This window comes from Equus asinus, chromosome X (assembly GCF_041296235.1).
Source record: "Equus asinus isolate D_3611 breed Donkey chromosome X, EquAss-T2T_v2, whole genome shotgun sequence".
NCBI classification, from domain to species: domain Eukaryota; kingdom Metazoa; phylum Chordata; class Mammalia; order Perissodactyla; family Equidae; genus Equus; species Equus asinus.
Genome location: NC_091820.1, coordinates 37,828,837 through 37,853,093, shown reverse-complemented (window position 1 = coordinate 37,853,093; position 24,257 = coordinate 37,828,837). Strand labels below are relative to the sequence as shown.

At 40.8% G+C, this 24,257-nt stretch overlaps 1 protein-coding gene across 3 annotated transcripts in view; it reads right to left on the bottom strand.

Annotated features, from left to right (window-relative positions):
• Positions 1 to 24,257, bottom strand: part of SHROOM4 (shroom family member 4) — a 207,803-nt gene that overhangs the window by 86,906 nt on the left and 96,640 nt on the right. For all 3 annotated transcript variants that reach the window (XR_011499632.1, XM_070502056.1, XM_070502055.1), the window contains exon 2: positions 5,239 to 5,390. Coding sequence is in view for 2 of the 3 variants with exons in the window: in XM_070502056.1 (XP_070358157.1) it covers positions 5,239 to 5,390 (152 nt within the window). In the remaining variant the exon portion in view is untranslated. The remainder of the gene's footprint in view (positions 1 to 5,238; positions 5,391 to 24,257) is intronic.

Below are 24,257 nucleotides of genomic sequence, written 5' to 3'. Positions count from 1 at the left end.
AGGTGCCAAAGTACAGAACAGAAGTGAGAGAATGACTTGGAGGCTGATAGATGACATTGGTAAGGAAATGAAAATGATAAAGGCTATTTGTTTGAATTTAAAAAGTGAAAGGATTTTGCAGGAGGGTGGAGAAATAATGGTTCAGAAGTTGTCTGTGGAGAGTATGCTGAAACCAGGGCATGTGAACATACTGTCCACTGAATTGTATTTGCTTCTTTATCATTTAACACAGTGCCCTGAGAATTTACTCACACAATAAAAAATTACTTGTAAACATTTCCTGTCCAGTTTTGTAATTTCCACTATATGCATCCTCTTTCTTTCATACATATTTCTTCTTAAGGTAATTCCTCAGAACATAACGTGTTTGGCTGCTATTATGAATGAGACATATTTCTCCTTACAGCTCCTAATTGGTTGTTGTAGCCTATTGTTAGTTTTACATCAAATTTGTGCTTCTTTCACTTATCCTTTGAACTGGTTGTAATACCTTACAATTTCCTCCTTAATTAGTTAAATAAAATCTTTAACATAGGTTCATTTTTATATTATTATAAGAGTTAAGATTTTACCTTTTTAAAAAATTATCTTTTAACATTTGCAATGAATTGTTATTGTCCAATATTACTGAAGTAGATTTGATAAAATTTAATTTAAAGGTTTTGCATCTAAGTTCACAAACTGAATAAAATATTCTTTTTGGAGCAGTCAGGTGTTGGTATCAGAGTGATGCTAGCTTCAAAAACAACGTGAATAACGGCAAGATTTTCAATTCTGTAACAATGTTATAGAATTGAACTTGGCTATTCCTAGAAAGTTTAAAGGAATTCACTGATAAAAACACCCATCTAGGGCCGGCCCGGTGGTGCAGCGGTTAAGTTCACACGTTCTGCTTCTTGGTGGCCCGGGGTTCACTGGTTCGGATCCCGGGTGCAGACATGGCACCGCTTGGCAAAAAGCCATGCTGTGGTAGGTGTCCCACATATAAAGTAGAGGAAGATGGGCATGGATGGTAGCTCAGGGCCAGTCTTCCTCAGCAAAAAGAGGAGGATTGGGAGTAGTTAGCTCAGGGCTAATCTTCCTCAAAAAGAAAAAAAATCCATCTGGTTCTAAAGTATTTTTGGAAGTTTCTCTTTGATAGTTGTTTTCGATGTTTCTACAGTTACAGGTCCATTTAGTTTTTGACTTCTCAAAAATGCTTGGCATTTAACAGTTTATTACATATTTTAATTTCTCTGAGATTTTCAATTTTATTAAGGTACAATTTTAGTATCCTATAATTTAAGAAAGCTTTGTATTTGTTGTTATATTCCATGTATCATTTAAATTTTATTTATAATTCATCTTTGTTTTCTTGATTAAATTTGCTAAAGGCTTATCTACTTAACTTATCCCCACATAAGAAAAACCTACCCCTTGGCTTCAGATTATATTGGATTCTTAGTCATGTAATTTCATTCTTCATTTTTAATAATGAAATATTTAAGGTTATGAATTCACTTCTGAACATTGCTCTCAAAGTTTTGATAAGTCGTGATCTCATTTTTGTTATTTTTTATTAGTCTGCTAGTGTTTCTTTGGTCTAATACTTGCATTTAAACGTGTTCTGAAATATTCAAGCAGTGGAAGACGTTTAAATTTGTAAAAGTTTTGCATTATCATCAGAGAACAGGGCAAGTGTAAGTTCTACTTGTAGAACTTTGTAAGACTTTGCAAAGGTTTTCTTTGTGGCATACCATATGAGCATTTAAAAAAATGTTCTCTGAATATTTCAAAAGAGGGTGTATTTGCTGCCTATAAAATATAATTTTTGATATTTATTAATTAAATCTGATGTATTATGTTTTTCAAATATTCTAAGTACTTATTTTTTTGGTCTACCTTATCTGTCATACCTAAATTATGTGATAGTCTCCCATACGGAAGTTTCTATAATTTTTCCTCTCATATTGCAAACAATTTTTTCTTTACATATTTGGATGCCACTTCTTGTTTTGCAAAAAGATAGTTCATGAATACAATCCTCGATATAGTTTTGTCTTCTAGCAATATAAAATGAATCTCTTAGGACCAATATGATTGTATGATTATTCTTTTTTTTTTCCAAATAGCTAAATGACATGGTCAGATGCCTCATTTGGAGAAGGGATTGACTGGAAGGAGGTGAGACCAAAAGATGAGAAACCTGTGAGAAGGCTCTTAACAATAGTCCAGGTAAGAAATCATGGTGATTGGATTAAGACAAAGGCTACAGACAGGTTTCAGCAAGTAGACTCATCAAGACTTGGAATTACTTGGATTGAAGGGGGCTGAGGCAAGTGAGAAGAATTGAGGGCAACACCTAGATTCCTGACTTAGTTGACCATTATCTGAAAGGCAATATAGGAGGAAAAGCTGGGCTGACTTTTCAGAATAGGCCATTTTGTCAAGTTCCTTCTTTTTATACTCATCCCAAAGACCTAAAGCTCAGTGTTGAATCTTTGTCAGTTGATTGTTTACTCAAACCAAAGTCTTTCTATCTTAGTATAAGACACTAGACTAAATATTAAATTTCAGGGAGATAACATTTCTTTTATGTGCTAGGAGCTCTTTCATAAATTTGAGGAATAATTTGGACAAAACAAGAGGGAATAAATGTCCTATACCATCCCCAGGGCAGTCCATAGGTGAAGGTTAAGTTCTCCACAAGAGGGCAGCATCACCTAATAAATCATATCATTGACTGTCTCCTTCAATAGGGGCTGAGAAGAACCTAGACAATTTGGTTCAGGGAACCATAGCAACTGCCACACCATGAAAACCAAATAGCCCTACTATTTCCAAGGCCATAATTATAGCTACTCCTAAATGACTGGTAGTGGCAGATGTTGCTACAGCAGGGAGAAAGAGGACATGCAGCTCACCGAGGAAGGATGAGTGGGTGACACACCTGAACACTCTCATTTTTATGACTGACTCAGAATCCACCCTGAATGATGTCTAAATTCCCTCTAAGTGCTGGTATGTCTGTATAACCAGTATCTCACAGGGACTTTTATTTCCCGTTCAGACCTTTGTCACCCCTAATGGTTTCCCAGAAAATCATGTTCTCTGAAGGTTAGGTTGCAGAGCACACTACAGTTCTGATGCTCTCCTTATTTAATAATGCTTGGTTACTCCAATTTTGCTGCTTTTATACCCTACAGAAAAGAATGGGACTGAAATTCACTGAGAACTCAATATGTGAAAGGCATTTTACAAAAATTGCCTCATTTAATCATCACGACAATGCCATCATGTAGGAACTATTATTTCCCACGGATCTATCTGATTCCAAAACAAAAACTCTTCCAAATTCACCAAGCTACTCCTCCAAGAAGCCTTATTTAAAACCTAAATCATGATGGCTTCAAGATTGAGTCAGTGACAATTTGTCTATTGTATAAGGCATTACTTAACACATCACCTCCTATGCAGCTACATGGGCAGGCATGGTGTGATCTTGGGTACCAGCAGGTAATATAACAAATCAGTTGGATCCTATATAACCTCACCCTTACTAACTCAAAACCCTTTCTCCCTAAGTATTCTCTCTTCAGGACAAATCATTTGGATCTAGAGACTGAGAAAAATGGAGTAATTAAAGATGGCTTCTGTGTTTCTGGCTTAGCTGACCAAGGGCATGGTGGTCCCAGTCACTGAGATAAGGAGCTTGGGAGGGGAAGATGACATGTTAGGTTTTGAGCATGTTGTGTTTGAAATGCTTCTGAGACATCTAAGTGTCTAGTAGGAAGTTGGCTATACGGGTCTGGGGCACAAGAGATATAGTCATCCACATATAGATGATAACTGAAGCTCTGGAACTGGGTGAGGTTTTTCACGGTGTATTAATGAAGTTAGAAAGGGTGGAATTATGGGAAACACTAACATTTAAGGGATAGTCAGAGGAAAAACAGGTAGTAAAGGAACCTAGTTTAAACAATGAACAGAGAGGTAGGAAAAGAACAAGGAAATGGGATATCTTGAAAGCAAGAAAGAAGAGTTTCACAAAGGAGGGCATAATCTAGAGCAATAATGTCAAATGCCATATATAAGTCACATATAATGAAGACTGAAAATAATCCACTGACCTTGACAATTAGGAGGTAATATATAGCTTTTGACAGAGTAGTTTCAGTGAAGTTCTTGGGGTTAAATTCAGACTACAGTGGGTAGAAAGCTAAATGGTAGGTGAAGTGGAGACAGTGAGTATAGACTTGCCTTTTGAGAGACTAAGTATGAACAAAAGGAGGAAGATGGGGTAACAGCCAGAGGGAGAACTGTTTGTGGGAAGATGCTTTCAACTGTTTTTCTAATAAAAATAATTAAGACGGAGAAACTTAGGCGTATGTATAGGATAAAGGAAACAAACTAATAGAAAGGGAGAAGCATGAGCTCCCGTAGTACAGAGCAAAGATGCAGCAGCAAAATAAAAAGGCCATACGGAAAGCTCGCCAATAGGCAGATGTTTGGCAGCAGCAGAATGACTCAGCCCAGAGATGTCCTTACCTTCATTCTGCTTATGCCACTCCACTTACCTGGAATGCCTTTCTCCTCTTGATCGTCAAATTCTACCCACCCTTTAGCTCAAATTCCACTTCCTCTATGAAGTCTTACCCTATCAGTCTCTTCTGAAGTGCTCTTTCTCTTGAACTCTAATAGCAATTTCTGTCTGAAAAATTCATTTGGCAATCACCCCTCATCCTGTGAAATCTCCTTAAATAGCTTTCTTAAAAATGTATTGTCACATGGTGTCTTTTCTCCCATGTTAGACTGTACACTCCTCAAGGGCAGGGTTTCTATCTTAGAGTTTGCCACAGCCTCTGGAATGCCTACCACAGCTGGTAGGAGGGTCTCTTTAAATCTACGTGGTTTAACAGTGGCAGCCTGTTATGAAGGAGGAGACAGAAAAAAGACTGGGTTAGGTAGGGCCTTGGTGTGTATTGAGTCATTTAATTCTCTCAATAGCAAATAAGGAAATTGAGTCTTGCAGAGGTAAAATAAATTTATCCAAGGTGACACAGGATGTGGCAGTACCAGGATTTGAACCAAAGGCCCTTTCTTCTATGTCATTCTGCTCAGTTGTCTGCAAAATTCTGTTCATGTGAATACCTCTTTCCTTGATGATACTCATAGAGATATGACTCTATTGAGGGTTTATTACCAACCAAGCGGTTTCAGCAGCCCCTGAACCTCACAACAAATCTCCCTGTACCTTACCTCCTGACAATCAGCTTGAGGATCCGGAAGGAGCCTTTGATGAGAATGAGGGCCTCTTGGCGGGAGCCATACAATGGAGTGCCATTGATATTCACCAGCTCATCACCAGTCCTCATCTTCTGGGACAAGGCTGCCTTGCCCCCATCTTCAATCTGCGTTGCAGAGAACAAAAGAGAAAGCAGGTGGTGAGGTGACCCCTTCCCCAAAATTCTACTTCCTGGCTCCTCCCAAGCTCTGAACAACAAGTAGTACTGGGGGATAGCTCTAGAAGGCTCCAGGGAGCAGCTAAGAAGCCGATCATAGGCCATTATTTACTGAAGGCGAAGCTTGGGCAAGCTCTTGAGGAAGGAGGCAACACAGAAATAATGCAGTCTTTGCCCTGGAGGAATCCACAGTCCATGTAGGGAGCCAAGCACTTCTAAATAAGAAAATGATGCTTGGAAGTAACCCCAGAGTGTGGGCTAAAGTAGCAGCATGGCATAGCACAATGTGCGTACAAATTAGAGCCAGAAGAGCCAGGCTCTAGCAAAATGAGCTTTGGCAAGTCTTTTCCTATCTTTGGGCAGACTTTGAAGTCTGACAAACTTGAGTTTGAGTCTTGGCTCTAGTACTTCCTAGCTGTGTGACTCTGAGCAAGTTACCTACCTTTCTGTGTCTAAATGGCCTCATATGTGAAATACAGATAACAAGAGTACCTACCTCACAGAGTTAGTATATGAAGTGTCTGGGAGCAATGAGACCTCAATAAATGTGAGCTCTGATTATTACAGCAAGTGGGGGTTGACTCTGAAGACTCTGAAGGTAGCTTCCAGCTCAATATTCTGTGAGTGGAATTGCAAATTCAAAAAATACAAAGTATGTACAAAGTAACTGATCATTTATCTATGTTTCTTCAATATGTGCCTAGCACAGTGCTTCTAGTTTCTGGCACATAGCGGGCATTCACCAAAAGCTGGGAACATAGGTGTTCACCGTTATACCACAGGCTACAGAATTTCCATTGACCAGGGCAATCTTGGCAAGAAGGTGATCAGGCTGGGGGGCACTGAAAGCAAAGGCAGAAATAATAGCTGCTTGGGCAGGCAAAAAGAAAAGCAAAGCAGAATGTCCCCCACAAGCGTCCTTGCCTACAACTACTTTTATATGTAACATTCCTTCTACCACAGAGGTGAGTTTTACCTGTTGGAACATCAGTTCCACTCATGCTGGTGGGAGTCCTCTCATTCACCCATTCATTCATTCTGCAAGTTTTTTTTGTGACTTTCTAGCATGCACAGGACAACATGCTAAGTGCTAGAGATACAGAAAGGAACAAAGCACACCTAGCTCCGAGCCTCAGGAGTCGGTTACCATCTAAAGCTCACACGTCCACGTAGCCGGTCAGGTAAAAAAAGGTCCAACCCACTGATGGAATCAGGAGGAGATGCTGGGTTTTTTTCCTCCCTGGGGCAAGGGAGGTGAGGATGATTAAACCATACAATCCTTAGGGAAAGGTAGATTCTAACTGGGGCAACTAAGGGCTGGTCTTCAGTGCAGGTGTTTTTGCACTTCTACTCTTGTTCCAATCTTTCCCTCAGTCCTTTATAGTATCCCTCCAGTCTATCCCCACACTATGGTAGTCAGAATATTGTTGAGTGCAGGGAAAAATTTTAATTCAGGATTTTAAAAACCCCATCAAAGAAATCGAAATTCTGAGTTAAATCACAGACTGTTATTAAATTTATTGCTGCCAACCTGATAGTTTTTTTTAAAAAATTAACCTTTGACAAATCATAGGTTAGCCAAATGACATCGAATATATATACCTTTGTTCCAGTACCTGGGCCACCACTCAAGACAACACAAGTCAAATATTGGTAAATGGGGAACAACTTTCAGCAAATTAATTAGGATCACACTCTTTATTTCCATTGTCATTATCATTATTACTTCATAATCACTGCTGCCTGCTGCCAAAAAAAAAGCAAAGTGTTGTACTTGAATTTCAGAAGTTCTATTTGAATGACTCATTCCTTTGGCATCCATGGAAGGTCCTCAGCATCAGGCAGGACTTCCAACAGGGATCAGCCATTTGAAAGGGCTTCCTTAGGCTAACAAGGAACCACAAACAGGGGTCTAATTAATGAATGCTAATAGATTTTTCCTGTTGATGTACATTAGTCTTAATTCACTCTACCCATTTTTTCATTCATACAACTCAATTATCCATATTACTGCTACCCACAGCAAGTCTTCCTTTCAATATGCATTGATAGTAAGTTACCACCTCGGGTTAATTAAGCACTTTGTTACATCAACAAGATCTGTTTATTCTAGGCCAGAAAATGAAAGGAAGGAACCTTTTAACTAAAACGCTTAATTATTGCTGCAGCAAAAGCTCAGGCGTTTTGCATGCCCTACTGCCATTTCCACTGCCACTGAGTCCTTTCAGGGACTCCTTGGACTACAGCCTCAGGCTGACTGTTCATGCCTCTTTCTCTGTTCCATGCCCTTTCTCAGTCACCAGCAGCATCCTCCTCAGGACAGATATGTTTAGTGTAATAACGACACTTCTGCACCGGTGTGAGGATTCACAGAAAACAAATCAGCAAATTATGGGCACCCAGCACAATCCCAGAGTCCAGATGGATTCAGATCAGGGAATGAAACTCCACTTGGTGGAAGATCCCTCAGACTAACCCCAAATTAGCCCTTTCCCCGACCCAGGACATTTACTGAGCTATGCAACTGATTCCTTCTTACTCCTCCTGACTTTTTGATGCTTTTAAAAATTACTGTTCATTAGTCTTTCTCCTCCCATCCTCCACCTCTAGATTCCTGGGATCCAGAATTTATTGTTTTGCTTCCTGACAGCCAGTTCTCCAGGTCAATGGCTCAACCACACATTTGTTTATATAAAAGATAAAGCATCTGTTCATTCTTCTAGCAAGGACCAGAAATGAAAAGGAAAGAAAGGAAGGAAGAAAGGAAGGGAGGAATGGAGGAAGGGCGGGAGGGAGAGAGGGAGGGAGGAAAGAAGATATATATATATATATATGTTCTTCTGTAAAAGGTTTTGTCTTTCCCTTCTCACCACTCCACTCATAACTCTGGCTGGGACCCAGGAAAGGTGTGAATCAACAATCTTGTTGAGAATAGCATGCCCTGCTTGAGGGGCTGTATAGCATCCTTTGATGCTGTCCGTTCAGTAAGGCTGGTCAACTTTCCAGCTCTTCCTGAATCAGACCTTCAGGGTGGCTTTCTTGTTTCATCTGAAGTGTTGTGAATTCCAAGGTTGGACCAAGACACATTGGAAGGTCAGTATAAACACACATCACAAAGCCCAGTATAAACGATGGTTAACTTAGGTATCATTTTGGATTAACCAAGTGATGACTGGGCTAGCAGTGAGAAGTCCAAGTAATTGAAAATTTATAGCATAAAGGTCATATAACCAAAAGCCAGCTGATGTCTGGAAAGTTGGTAGAGCTAATTGACCTTGGAGAATCCCCTTTCCCGTCTTTTGACCTCTTCTACCCTTACTGTAAAATGTAGGGGTCTGACTAGATGACCTCTGAGGGCCCTTGGAGCTCTGACATTCAGTGACCTGTGAACAGTTAGAAAAGTCATGCATTTTCCTTCTGCTGACACAGATAATCCTGGCTTTTCGCTTCATTGTACTTTGCCTTCACCTCTGTTTCTCTCTTTCAATACTGACTAGTTAACATCCATCTCTCATTTCCCCGTGGTCTTTATCCATTGTTTCAGAGTGGTCCATCGAGGTTGGAAGACTTTAAAAAGCAAAGTTGGGACACTGAGAGAAAGAGATTCCTAAAGTCCCTGTGCTAATAAGCTGGTGATTTGGAAATCTTTGATGGATCTTCAATGAAGTATGAAATGCTCTATTAGCTGTCAGTAAAGTGACAAGTCAGCCCCTTGAGAGCAAAGGCAAAGAAAAATGGACTTAACAGCACTTACTGGCTTTTTAGTAGCTTTTATTTAGTCAGATATAGCAGATACTTGCTTGGGTCTCTTGAATAAACTTAGGAGATATGAGAAAGTGAAAGAAAGAAGAGTTGAATCAGTTTTTTCCTGAAAAAAAAAATGCAGTCAGCAGGAGTAACATCATCTGTAACAAGAGCCAAAAGGCATTGAATGCCTATTACAACGGTGTAAGAGCAGCATTAAAAATCAGTGACATGATTGTGAATACCTCTGCTTGCTACAAGAAATTTATTGGAAAAATAGGCATTGACTGAAACTTTCTCGGCCAATTCTGGGAGCTTCTGGCCAAATAACCAGCCCATACTCCTACCTTCATCAGCCTGTCTATAGTCTAAGAAGGGAAACAATATCGTTAATTATTTAAAATGATGTATTTTTTTTTGCAAATAGACAGAAAAGGTCCACCCAGAATACAGTAGTTACATTGCTTAAAAATAAGAGAATATCCTCTGAATGTCTTTTTAGCACCCTTTAAAAGATTTTCAAGTTTCTAGTAACACTCCAGACACCAATTCAGCAATTCAGTTTTTTTCTGGGGAATCAATAGAGAGAAAATGTAGAGATGGAGATAAGCTGGACTTGAGAAATTTAACTATTAGGAAGTAGGATCATCAAATAATAGATAAAGACTGTGCTTTCTCTGAAACTTAGTTTAAAATCTTGAGCAGATCACAGGTTGGGGGCTACCTGTTTCTGATCTGCCCTCTCTCCCCCTCTTCATATCCCTTAGAGTCTGATCATGCTAGGAGAGATTAATCAGAGTGCCCTGGCCAGGGGAGATACAGGCTTTGAAACCTCTGCAATCTCTTTGCCTGAGCTTTCAATAGTCAGTCTGATTACAGATTGCAGACATACCAGCAGCCCTAACTTGTCTCTCTTAGCAACTCTCTCCCTTCAAAATCTCTCTCAAATTTCCAAAGTAGTGTAGATTAGAAAAATAAGAAACCCTGCTGTTCCTAATTTCATCTTCCCTACCTTATCCTAGCTTCCCAAAAGGCAAAACAGAAAACAAAAACCTCTCTCTTAAACAAAGGAGAATTCAAAAACAAGAGTCAATTAAAAAGAGCTAAGTAGGCCTGGTTCTAAGGAGTAATCCCTGTATGGAGATAGATTGAGGAGGAAGACACCAAGGGAGAAAGATATTCTTTCCCTCTACCAGCTAAGAAGCAGATGCCCAAATCCTACAAGGGGCTGCCCCAGAGTAGAAAGTTCTATGGATCAGGCCCATGGGCTCTCCTGACCTTGGACTGATGGAACTATGCTGTGCCCCACAGCATGACCTATCCCTACAGACAGATCCTTCTTCCACAGCTGCTTAATCACCATCTAGTGTACTAATCCTCACAACAAAGGTCCCCTAAGCTCCAAATCACTAAATTTCCCTGGGGATTAGCCCAAGTCAAATTCTAAATATCTTTGCCAAAAACTCAGTCAGTTCAGAGCCAAACTCAGCTCTAGGAATCTGGTGATGAGGAAAGGGGTAGGGAGTCAAAAGTATTGTACACTACATTAGCAACCAAAAGCAAGTTTGTCTTTGCTCCTACCAAGTCAGATTGTTCTGCTATCTCCGTAAGTCAGGTAAGGGGGAACAAACATCACTGCGCAAGAGTAAACTCACGGTTTCTTACATTATTAGCAAATATGCTCATTAGGGTCCTGTTCACACTTCATCAGCTCTAGCCATTTGTTCACACTGAAGTCTTCTGCTCACATTAATATAATCAGTTTGTCAAAAATGTTAGTCCTTGGTGGTTAGAACAATCTCCAGAGTGGGGTGTATATACCCCGGGCTATGCACAAAATAATCTACTGGAAGGAGAGATATTAGAACTTCTGTCTATATTTAGGTTTATCTAAAAAAATTAAAAATCAAGCCAATATTTAATATTGGTGGTAGTAAATTATACCATCCATAAATAAAATTATGCATTTTGGGGACACATGCTCAAAACATTTTTACTGATGTAAATTTTTACTAAAAAAATTTAGCCGGACTCTAGACTTAAATAAGAGGGCTAAATCCATAAAAGTCTTAGAGGAAAACATAGGAGAATATCTTTGTGACCCTGAGGTGGGCAAAGATTTCTTGGGCGGTATGCAATAAGTAATAACCATAAAAGAAAGAGTGCTATATTGGAGTTCATAAAAATAAAAAAAGTTCATTAAAATGTCACTAAAAAAGTGAAAAGTCAAGCCACACACCAGGAAAAAATATTCATAATACAGATATCTGACAAAGGACTTATAACCAGAATATTTTTTTTAAAAATTCCTACAAATCAATAAGAAAAAGACAACCAATTAACAATTGGCAAAAGACTTGAACAGGCAGCACTTCACTGAAGAAGACAGCCAAATGCCCAGTGGGCCTATGAAAAGGTGCTCAATATAATTTTTCACCAGAGGAATGCAATTTAAAATCATAGTAAAATATCACTACACATCCACTAGAACGCCTAAATTAAAAAGACTGAAAATACTAAGTACTGGAAAGAATGTACAGCAATTTGAAGTCACATTGTTGATGGGACTGTAAAATTGTACAACCACTTTAGAAATCTGTACACCTTCTCTCTGACCCAGAAGTTCCACACTTAGGTACACCCAAGAGAAAGAAGTGCATGTGTCCACAAAAAGACTTGACTGTTCATAGCAGCTTTATTCATAATAGATAAAAACTAGGAAAAACCCAAAAGTCCATCAAAACACACAAATACACAAAATGGCATACTACATAGCAATAAAAAAGAACAAACTACTGATTTGTGCAACAAAATGGATGGATCTCAAAAATACTACATTGCAGGAAACAGACCACACTACAACAATAAATACTATGTGATTCCATTTTCTATGAAGGTCAAGAACAGACAAAGCTATTCTATGGTGATAAAACCCAGAATAGTGGCTGCCTCTGGAGAGGATATACCGACTGTGAAAGCACATGAGCATAATTTTCAGGCTGCTGAAAATGTTTTACAAATTGATTTGATTGGGGTGCTGAGTACATGGAAAAAAAAATATATATATATACCTAAAAATCCATTGAGACTTGTGCATTTTACTGTATAGATAAGTTATTCCTCAATTTAAGAAAAAAATTTAAAAATAAACACCACTAGACTATACAGACTATATTTCTGAGGGAGGGACCAACAATCAGGCACTATTTTCACATTCTCATAGCTTTAATCAAGGCGAAGCACTTCAGTTAAAGGGTAAGCCTTTACAATAGGGCTATAATTTATTAATTTGCCCATTGTTCCTCTCTGCTTTGAGACAGTATTCATCCGCCCCTCCCCTTCGCCCAAGAAGTGAATGATTTCAGTAGGAAGTGAAAATAAAGACAAACACTTCGTTTTCTTTACCAGACAACTGGTAAAAGTGAAAAGTTTTTTTAAAATCACCAACCACTTTCTATCTTGACATATCATAAAAACGGAATCAATCCCTTACCCAATCTTGGAGTCATCTAGTTCTACTCCTCCTGTCTATCCCAGATATGTCTCTTTCTCATAGTCCCCAGAGTTCCAGATACTCACTCTGAGAAGCAGAACTTCAGGTAAGGCCATTGTCACACAGGCAACTATCTCTTCTTCAGGCATCACTACTGCCTCCTATTGGGTTGCGTACGCTTCTTGGCTGTCTAGTAAGCTGTGAATTTCAGTGCTACAAATGAACAAAGAACCTTGCAAAGCTGATGTGGTAGAGAGAGCTCAGGGAGGACTGGGGTGAAAGAAACTGGAGGAAAGGATATGGTAGCATGCTAAAGATTTTGTTTCTGACTCCTGGCAACTAGAAGCAGTTGCCAGCAACAGAGTTCACTATATACAACCATGATATAAGCTACCTTGTACAAGATTAGAACAGTTTTCTAGACAAACCAGAAAGTCCTGATGCCCCCTAGCATTAAGAGAGCATAGTGTACAAATCTAGCGGGTGAGTCTAGATGGCTATAAAGACCAACAGTCTTTTTTATACCATCTAATATAAAAACATTGGAAATAAGATTTATTAACCTATTGGTGTTTATGAATTGTGCTTGTAAGAAATGCCCAAATTAAAACAAAAATGGATGTTAAATTCTACCAGATTACTAGAGAGAGATGGAGATAATTCTACTTGGATTAATATAATCTTTATTTCTCTAGTATCAACCCATTTTTGACATTAAAACTGTTCTTCAAGTTGATTAAAAGCATCTTTTTAACTTTCCAACTGAATGTGAACGAGTTAGATAAGTCTTTCAGCCCAGAGGATGTGATTAACTATCCGGAATCTGAACCATCCCAAAGCCAGGTTCACTCAATAAGTCATTGCCTGGTTCCCTGAAGTTATTTATTTATAACCCATTATACAAAAAGCCAAAGACAGTTTCTAAAGAGTGCACATACCTAACATTAGTCATTTCTGACTGGAAAAGACCAAAGGACTAACACCCTTTAGGGAAGGAACAAAAGGCTGCCTCTGGAAACCACTAGGCCTGCTCTACTATCTGGTTTCTAGCTTACTAGGCATTCGTGTGCCCTCTGCCAGATGTGGACGAAGGGAGAGGGAGCTTCCTTCCTATTTTCCACAGCTGGGCCCCTGCATTCTGTTCTCAGAACATTGTTTGCCTCTGTCCAGGCCCCCTTTCCCCAGAAGTGATTTTAATCTTTGATCTTCACTTAGCCTGCTGAACACTGTTAGATGAAGAGGGGAAAAAGAGGCAATGAATTTCTTACCCTCCTTCTGCATAACTGCTATCAAAGTGAACAACTTCCACAGAAACAATCTATCAATGTATATATGTATCTTGAAAAGGAATATCAACAATATTCGTTACTGACCCTAGGATAGATCCAATGTTAAATTAAACTGGCACACTACTGCTGCTTTCACATAGTACTGTAAATCTGGGAACAAGTTCTGTTCCAAGCTACTGTCCTATTCATACAGCGACTGAGAAGTGACATCCCATCTCTTTCCCGCTCAGCAGGATGTGTCAAATAACATAAAATTGAGTTTTCACAATTGAAAAAAAAAAGGAGAGAAATGCCCTCAATTGTTTGTGTGTTAGTGTTGGGTAGGGACTCTGACCTCAGAGCACATTTCCTTTTGCATTGCCAGGATTAGTTTTGGAATAAAATGAAGGAGGAAATGATGGGCATTTGAGTTCAAGATCTGGGGAATCAATAAGAGTAAAGCAGTACAGATTTCTCCTGATAGCAGGCTTGCCTTTCAGGTTAAGGCTGGATGAAAAGAAAGAACCAGATTTTTAGCTCCCGTCCCTGCTCACTCCCACTTCTCTATCTTAAACACAAAGGTAGAGCCCTGCCCCCTCTCCTGTAATGGCTGACCCCTTCTGATAGCAGACTCCACAAACCTTGGCACTAGGGATGTTCCTCATAGCCAAGAGCACTCTGGTGCTTTTCCTCCTCCCTCAAAACTTTCTCCAGCCCTCCCTAACAACTTCTCCTGTCTTCACACTCATTCTTCCACTCCCATCTCTCTCCCCCAGGCATTTGAGCTTGTTTTCTGTCTTAGCCTCCCCCCTACCCCTCACCAGTGCTCCTTCCTGGGTTTCTTATGGGCAAATATCAAGCACCCCTATCATTAACACCTGGCACTTATGTTCACTAATTAAATCAGACAGGGAGACCAAGGAATGATTCTTACAGTGTTAATAGCAGCAGATTAGAAGCCCTACACAATGTGCCCATGCCTGCCTTTTGGGCCTCATTTTTTTACACACACTACAGTCATACTGAACGTTCTGTTCTTCAGAGAGGTCAAGCCCATCCGCACCTCAGGACCTTTGCACTTGCTGTTCTCCTTGTTGAGAGCATTTTTCTCCTAGATCCTTGTGTAGCTCCTTTCAGGCATCAGCTCCAATGCTAGCTCCTCAGAGAAGCATTCTCTGACCCAAATATAAAGTAGGTTCCCTCTCTCTTTCCCCAATCCCAATTCCTGTCATTCTCCAACACATCACCTTGTTTTATTTCCTTCACAGAATTTATCATTTTGTATTATCTCATTTATTTTTATATATGTTTACTTTCTGTCAGGATACTTATAGTGGGAGAGACAGGCAATGTGTTTTTATAGCTCTATCACTGGCACTTAGGAAAACAAATGCTGTATTGAGCACATAGTAGTTGCTCAATAAATATTTGTTGAAATCAGAATTAGAAGGGACCTCAAGATATTACCCCACTCATTTTCCTGATTTTGGACAAGTAACATTATTTTCACTTTGCTGATCATATAACTGAGGTTCAGGGATGTGACGTGACTTGCCCAAGATAATCTATTAGGCTTAAGATATTTTCTTCTGGGTTGGCCGGTGGTGCGGTGGTTAAGTTCGCACGTTCTGCTTTGGCGGCCTGGGGTTCGCCGGTTCGGATCCTGCGTGCAGACATGGCATGGCTTGGCATGCCATTCTGTGGCAGGTGTCCCACATATAAAGTAGAGGAAGGGCCGGCCCGGTGGCACAGCAGTTAAGTTCGCACGTTCTGCTTCTCGGCCGCCGGGGATTCGCTGGTTCGGATCCCAGGTGCGGACATGGCACCACTTGGCAAAAGCCATGCTGTGGTAGGCGTCCCACGTATAAAGTAGAGGAAGATGGGCACGGATGTTAGCTCAGGGCCAGGCTTCCTCAGCAAAAAGGGGAGGATTGGCAGCAGATGTTAGCTCAGGGCTAATCTTCCTCCAAAAAAAAAAAAAGATATTTTCTTCTGCAAGAATGTGACAAAACACTTTTGTTTTCCATGGGGATACTGCTACTCATGATCCTTAATTAGCAATGTAAAGAGTTCTGGGTAAAGAGGCACTGTAAGTCTCCAAGCCCTTTAAAAAGCATTATTCTTATTGACTCAGAATATTCCAAAATAATTATCCTTTGAGCTAAACATCTCCTGTTTGTGGTGAGTGCCCAGAGGTTACCGTTAGACTCTTAATTTGGTGGGAAGAATGAAGCTTTTAAGTAAATTTAGGTGCACGGAAACAATACCTTGTATCCATATATGATTCTCCTTAGTTTTTAACATTCTCAGCCTTAGGAAGTTAATTTAAAACACATACAAGCCCTCACAAACAGACCATGAACACTGGGAGATTTAACTGCTCCCAGCACCTGGGAATTCAAAGTAACATCTACTCCACCTTCCTGTGTACAGACATTACAACAGGCCCTTTCAGTTTACTATCCTTGAAAATTTTAAGAGCAAATCCAGATGATGGGCATAAACCAGATTCTAACTTGATTTAGTGCTCAGTTAACCAATTCCCTCAGACCCCTAAAAAGGTGTGTGTGGGGGGCCCTCACCAATGTCTGAATGAGAGTGTGCCCTGACCCAATTTCACGTGACCATGGTTCCTTCCTTAAAGGCCATTTGTTCAGCATTTAAGTGCAGTTTAGTGTTTATACCTGTGTGAGGCTTTTCATATAAACAAATCCACAAGTCAGAAAAAATCCTTTGTCAAGCCAGGTTTCCTGATTTGGGTTTTGGAAAAATATGCTCACCACGATATGACTTTAAAAAGTTTAAATATCTGTAGTATGCATTCAGCACTAATGGACAATAAGTGATAGGAAAGGTTTGTCAGGTCTGATTCAGATTACCTGTGGCTGCTGTGAATTATATGGAATTACACAGAGTTTAATGGTTCTCTGGCAATTTGCCTTGGCTCAGCGCCAAGGCAGCTAGTGCTTCAATCAAACTGCTTTTCCCACCCCCACCCCAAGACAATTTCTGTTCCTGTCTACGTCTTGAGTCTATCCACGATGAAGCCCTCAATGACACCCTCATACAAATACCAGCTTTTTTTTCCCTTCTTTTCTGTCGCGTTTTCTTCTTTCTTCTTTATGGCTGGGTACATGAACTGCTCCTGTAGCTTTGTCGAGACAAACTGCCCGGCTAGTGTTTATGAAGAGAAGAGCTTTTAAGGTTTGATTAAAAAGGAGGAGCCAACAGTGAGAAGATGAGAACAGACAAATATCAATTGGCCTTATCCCTTTACTCTGCAGTACCATCGACTAGATCTATTTCACCCTTATCAGCATGGGCCCTTGACCCACCCTGTAGCGTGACCTAAGGTAGCAGCCCTCCCACGCCAAACAAACAGTTCAGGAATGCATTCCACCAAAGGCAGGTAACCCACCTGACAAAGAGAATCCCATCACATGGCAAGTTACCCTCCTCTCTTTAGGAAACAAACTGGCTCTGAGGCTGGGGTTCTGCCACAGATTGCTGGCATCACTTTCACAGAGTTGGTACAGTGAACAAAGGCCAAGTACACAAACAAAAGCCAGATGAGTCCACTGCAAACTTTGAAAAAGCCAAGTCCAACTCTGAGGCGCAATCGTCCTGTAGATAGCAAACATTCTGGGTCCAATCTTTCTCATGGATCCCTGTTCACCCCCGTGCCCCTACCCTCTCATAAAATGCACCTGGAGCTTCAGCAACAGTACCTCCTGCTCTTTGGCTGTGATTCCTAGGCCCCTTGCCCAACTGATTCCAAAGTCACATTTACTGGCCATACTAAGGAGAAAGCTCATTTTAAGAGACTAGCTGCCATAGAACCAGCAGGAGGGAAGGGCAGAAACCACAGGATTCCTACTCTGCACTGATTGCCACTAACTCATTTCAGCTGCTAAGGGGAGGCCCTGTTGGGGGAGCCAGCAGAGGAAATGGGTTCCATGTACAGTCCACTTTAAATTGTTCGCAAGTGCGTGCTTGAAAATAGTCTCTACTAAACATTTAGCATGCCCATTAGCACAAATCATGAAGCTTTAGGCTTTGCTGCACTGTTGGCCCAAACTGCCTAAGCTGCTTCCCTATGGCAAAGATGATTAAACGGTTGGCAAGTCAGATACATGCAGGAAGGATAAAGGAGCACAAAGGATGGTTAAACCTGGTCCCAGGAAGGATGGTTTAATGTGACTTTTAAGCACATAAAGAACATAGAGGGTGAGGACCAGCTGTTCTCAATTTTGATTGAAAGCAGAGCAAGGGAAAAGAAACTGAAATTGCAGTGAGAAGGACTGATGTTAGCAAGAAGGAAGAACTTCCTGCCAGAGAAAGCAGGTAAATATTAGACTGAGGGGTCATTCAATGAAGGTTGTGGAATTTCGTTCTTTGGAGTGGCTCTTCTTGTCTGGGTTATTTCTGTGTGGTCCTTCCAGAGAACAGGGGAAGGAGGAAAGAGAGGCAGCCAGAGGTCCAACTCAGTGCCTCTCACCTCTCAGAATCTTGGTATTTGTAGCATTCAAAGATCCGTAACAGGGATCACTGAGAGATGCTTAAAAAAAGAAGCAACAAGCAGCTTGTTGCTGATCTCAAATATTTAGATTTACCCAAAATCTTTAGCCCTTTCTATGAGCCAAGCTTTTGTCGTGGCCCCCACAATCTCAAGAAAGAAAGACTTGCTTTTGGCTCCCCAGGGCTCCTAAGCCATGCATATGGGAACAATATTTTCTGAACCCAAAAGCAGGACATGGTATGACAATTATATTTATGAGACGAGAGGATAGAATATGTGAAATCAGAGCTGTCCCAGGAAATCTGGGACGTATGGTCTCCAGAGCCACATATTATCTCTTTCTAAGGGTCCCGACACAGGAGGGAGTTAATTAAAACTGTGCCATGTGGTTTGGGGCTTGGCTTCTTTCCTTGTCTGCAGCAAGATCAGTTAGGACTATGAAAAAGTCAGGGTCATAATAAGCCCAGTACAAACTGAAATTCCTGCTGTGCGAGTTGGAGAAACAGCTAGTGTGTATGTCCTCCCTACTATCCCCCCCTCTAAAACTCAGCAGGAGCAAGCACATTCTACACGGGGTGTGCCTGTTCTTGCTCAACTGTAAATAAAGTTATAGAGAGGAAGAAATGTGGTCTTGCACAGGGGATCCTATTCATCCATTCATTCAAGCAGTGGGTCTCAAACTGTGGTACCTGAACCAGCAGCACAGAATCTCCTGGGAGCTTGTCAAATGCAAATTTTTGGGACCCACCCTAGGTCTACTGAATCACAAATTCTGGGGGCAGGCCCAAGAAATCTGTGTTTTACTCCCTCAGGGTGATTCTGATAAACTCTAAAGGGTGAAAATCCCTGGATTAGAACTCCTAGGAGTGATGCTCACATTGCCAACCAGCAACAGTATCATTAACCAAAAGGACTAAAGCCACAGGCATGTTTGGTAGGCGCATCAGTATCTCTGCCAATTCGGTCTATGATGCCTCTCATAATCATGGGATCATTGAATAACCTGACTCTTACTATACCCCAAATTACTCAAAGCCTGGGTTTCAAGGAGGTAACTCAGTTTATCTGCTCCAATAGACCTTTTTCAAATAAGCCAAAGGCCCTTTGAGTTTCTCCTCTAAATCTTATTCAGACACACACGCTCTTTTGAGTGTTCTTTGCCCTGATCTGAGTTTCAATGAACTGACTAGAGCTCACTTTGAGAACCAAGCCAGGAACACTTTATGTTTGCAGCATTATTTTTACTTTTAAACAAACACAGATGAAAGAGTCCCTGCTGAAAAGAGCAGCCATTAATGCTATCCCTTATACATTACTGACATTAAAGTACAATAAAATAAATTATTCATTTCACCTCAGTTTAAACTGATAAAGTTAATTGCTGTAATCAACAGGCAACCTTTTACAAAAGTTTGCTTGAAAAGAGAAGAAATGCTTCCAAGTGAAATTTATCAAAGTGAAGGGACCGGAGGACCAAATCTTGTTACATGCCACCTGGTTCTCCCCTGAGAGCATCAGTCAATGATGGAAAAGTGATCTCACGCAGCCTCCCAGTTATAATCATTAACTTCTGGCTGCCAACGGAGCTATGGGTTCAGTTAGGGAAGTTGCACAGCACAGTTAAAAACAACATACATGAGGGGCTGACCCCGTGGCCGAGTGGCTAAGTTCGCGCTCTCCGCTGCAGGCGGCCCAGTGTTTCGTTGGTTTGAATCCTGGGCGCGGACATGGCACTGCTCATCAAACCACGCTGAGGCGGCATCCCACATGCCACAACTAGAGGGACCCACAACGAAGAATACAAAACTATGTACCTGGGGGCTTTGGGGAGAAAAAGGAAAAAAATAAAATCTTAAAAAAAAAAAAACATACATGAAGGAAATTTCTGGGTTGATGATAATATTCTATATCTTGATTGGGGTTTGGGATACACAGGTGCAGGGTGTGTCAAAACTCACCCAAGGATGCACTAAAGATTTGTACATTTCATTGTATGTAAATTTTACCTCAAAAGAAAAAAAACTATAAACAAACATAAATGATACGTATGCTGAAATGTTCATAGGGACCTGTACTAATGTCCTCAATTTACTTTGAAATGCATCAGAAAATAATAGGGATTGACGTATGGAGGGAATCAATAAACGAATAGATAGATGATAAAGCAAATATAGTAAATGTTAATAGAATCTAAATGATGGGTATATGAGTGTTCAATATAAAATTCTTTCAACTTTTCTGTATGCTTGAAAAATACTGTTTTAAAATGTCAGAAACACACAAAAAAGGCAAAAAAATGCTACTGGATTTAATAATCAGAAAGACCTTTCATTATTTTCTTCATTCCACAAACAACATACATGAGCTGAGACTCTATTATGTGCTAGGCACTAGTTCAAATCCTAGCTCTGCCATTGAGTAGCAGGATGACCTTGGGCAAGTCACTCCACCTCCTTGAAACTTGCTGCCTTTTTGTTAAATGGGGACAATAATGACACCTTCCTCACAGAGTGGTTATTGTTGGAATTACATTTAAATCGCTGAGCACTTAATGAGAACTACATTGAGTAGGGAAGTCTCAATGAAAGTGCTTCTTTTTCCTCTCCCCTGTGGGATCCACGGCTTCTCAACCTTGGAAATCCTTTTATGCCAGGTTCAACTTAATTGCTGAGCACTTTTTGTTTCTTGGAAATTGTTTGCAGCTTGGGCCAAGACCTTAGATTATGGTGTTCGTATAGGACTCAAATGTTTTAACTGACTCCCATGACATTCAACAATGTTTTGGTTTGCAAACTCCCTTTTGCAAACAAAAACAAAAAAGCTAGAAGGCAACTTTTTTTGAAAGGAGTATAAAACAAAATTTTAGAAAAAGAGTGAAGTTGGAACGTGGTCTAAGATAGTTCTGCCCCATCCCTTTGAACCCACAGTCAAAATACTTGATCATCAGCTCACTCACTCACCCTCCCCACAGCTCTGGCATGATTTCCAACAAAAAGGAGCCCTACCATTTGGAGAACATGCCCACTCCTTCTTGGTTTCCTTTTCCATTCATTTTCTGCAAAGATTCTCTCAGCACTCTTCCCCCATAATGCAGACACTATCATTCACTAATTGACATGAGACTGGTGAAGCATTCCATTTTTCTAGGACAGGTCAATGAAAGTGGTTGCTTCTGGTTTTGTGAGTCCCTAGCTGGTTTGGGGTAACAGAGAGGCTGGCTGTGTCCCCTAGGAAAGCTCTGTCAAACTTGAGGCCTGGGGAAACAACTTGAGAACAGGCAGGTGAGTAGGTACCTCAAGAGGTAATAAAGCACAGAGCCTGCCAAAGAGCAGAAATTCAAGCCTGAGAAGCTGTCCAGGAGGGGTGTTTTATGAGCCTGCTAAACAGTAGAGCTCACCATATCACAGGAAACCATGCACCAAAAGCACAGCAGACTTTCTAGGGGTCAAATCCAATCAGGCTCTAATTAAGGCATTTTAGGAGGCAGAGAGCCTTAGGCAGCAAAGATTTCTACACAAGAGAGTGGTGATAAGCAAGGCTTTGTCACTGGGACTCAACATATAACCATGAGGTTTGATTCAGGGATTACATTCTATAGACTTTACATACGCTATCCTCATAGCACCACCAGCAGGGCTTACACAGTTTAAGGAACTGATAAGGTTGATGAAAACAGCACTTGAAAAATGTAAAATATTGCTTTATATATTTTTTCTTTTTTTTTTTTGAGGAAGATTAGCCCTGTGCTAACTACTGCCAATCCTCCTCTTTTTGCTGAGGAAGAGTGGCCCTGAGCTAACATCCATGCCCATCTTCCTCTACTTTATACATGGGACGCCTACCATAGCATGGTGTGCCAAGCAGTGCCATGTCCGCACCTGGGATCCGAACTGGTGAACCCTGGGCCGCTGAGAAGCGGAACACGCCAACTTAACCACTGCACCACCAGGCCGGCCCCTATTTTGTTTTTTTTTGTTCTTTAAGACTGTCCCTGAGCTAACATCTGTTGCCAATCTATTTTTTCCTTCTTCTCCCCAAAGCCTTCTAGTACATAGTTGTAGATTCTAGTTGTGAGTCCTTCTGGTTGCGCTATGTAGGACATCGCCTCAGGCTTGATGAAGGGTGCTAGCTCCGTGCGCAGAATCAGAACTGGTGAAACCCTGGGCTGCTGAAGTGGAGCACGTGAACTTAACCACTCGGCCACAGGGCCAGCCCTGATTGCTTTATATTTAAAGAATATCTTGTTGTTTTAAAAATGCACATAAACTCTTTATAAATATAGTTTTCATTTAAGGTATGTTAAAACAGCAACATAGGACAGCGGATTGTAATTTTTAATGATAGGATATATGAGACTCTACAGTCAAATAATCTTTTCTGAAAAAGTTGATACACATGCCCAAACCAGTTATTAGGGAGGGGCCCAATCTGCAATTCCCATGAAGCGACTTCGGAGGATAGTGTTCTGCCAGTGAGGGTCAGTGTTCAATGACATTTTGAGACTGTATTATGCATAGAGATGCTCAGATTTCAGACTGTAGATGTGGGTTAGAAGATGTGTGGGTCAACCACAACATATGGAGAGGAGGGAAAAAAGAATTCATCACTCCATTGTTTACTCATTATTTTCTACAGGCTCTATCCCATAGTTTGTTCCTAAAGTACGAAGTAAGAAAGCTGTTTGGAGGCTTTGCTACACATGTATCTATGTTATATGGTTCTTTTCTTATCTTCTTACTGCTTTATAAGCTCCTGACACTACTCCTATTCCCTCCCTATGAAGCCGAGATTGGTTAGTAACTCCTGCATATTCCCAGAGCACTCTGCACATCCCTCGACGGCTCCACACACTGACCAAATCGTGTTGAAGTTGTCTGTTTGTAGGTCTGTCTCCTCTACTGGGAACTCCCTGAGGGCCGGGACTTGGTCTTTCTCATATCTGTGTCTCCAGCACCTCTGGGTGCTTAGTAGATGTTTATTGAACTGTTGGAGGGAACTTGAGGTTATTAACTGGGTTTTATTTTAACCTTGTAATCTAACAGTGCCTTGTACACAGTAGGTGTTCCTTGTACATCTTCTCTGATGATAGTAATTTTAAAAGGCCTCAAAGGTATATGGCACTTCATGCGGCTTACCAAATGCTTTCACATTATGTCACATGATCCCCACTGCAAGCCTGTTAGGAGGCAAGTCAGATATTATAACTATTGCCCTCTGACACATAAGGAAACTGGCTCAGAGCAGTTAATTGACTTGCACAGGGCCACACAGCTAATATGAACTCAGTGGGTACTCTGAATCTACCCTATTGTTCTCCAGTGCCTATGTTTCTCTACTATCTATAAAGATGTAATTGAGAATGTTTGACACCAACGTGGTTTCCTGGACTTACTAGTTATAAGATTCTTCTCTCTCCTGCTGGGCGAGAACAGGGTAACAATTTATCCTAGTACCTGCTGACAGTCAATATGAGTAACTGAATTAATCAATCCTGAAGCCTGCCTCTTCCCTGGACTTCCTGGTATGTGAGATAATTTCCAGTTAGAGTTTCAGTCACTTGCAGCCTAAGTCATACCTGAAGTATGAGGCCTGCTTCCCAAGGAAGACTAAGTTCTTTGAAGATAAGGCTCAGCCATTCTCCTAGTCTTGTCTTCTCTACAGTACTCACAACTTGTCTGGCTACAGTGGACTATTCTCATGGAGTGGGAAGGATGGATCTCAGAAAAAGGTCATCAGAGACGTTCCTGGAACAAAAGTTAGCTTGTCGTCCAAGGCACCAGCAGTTATGAAGC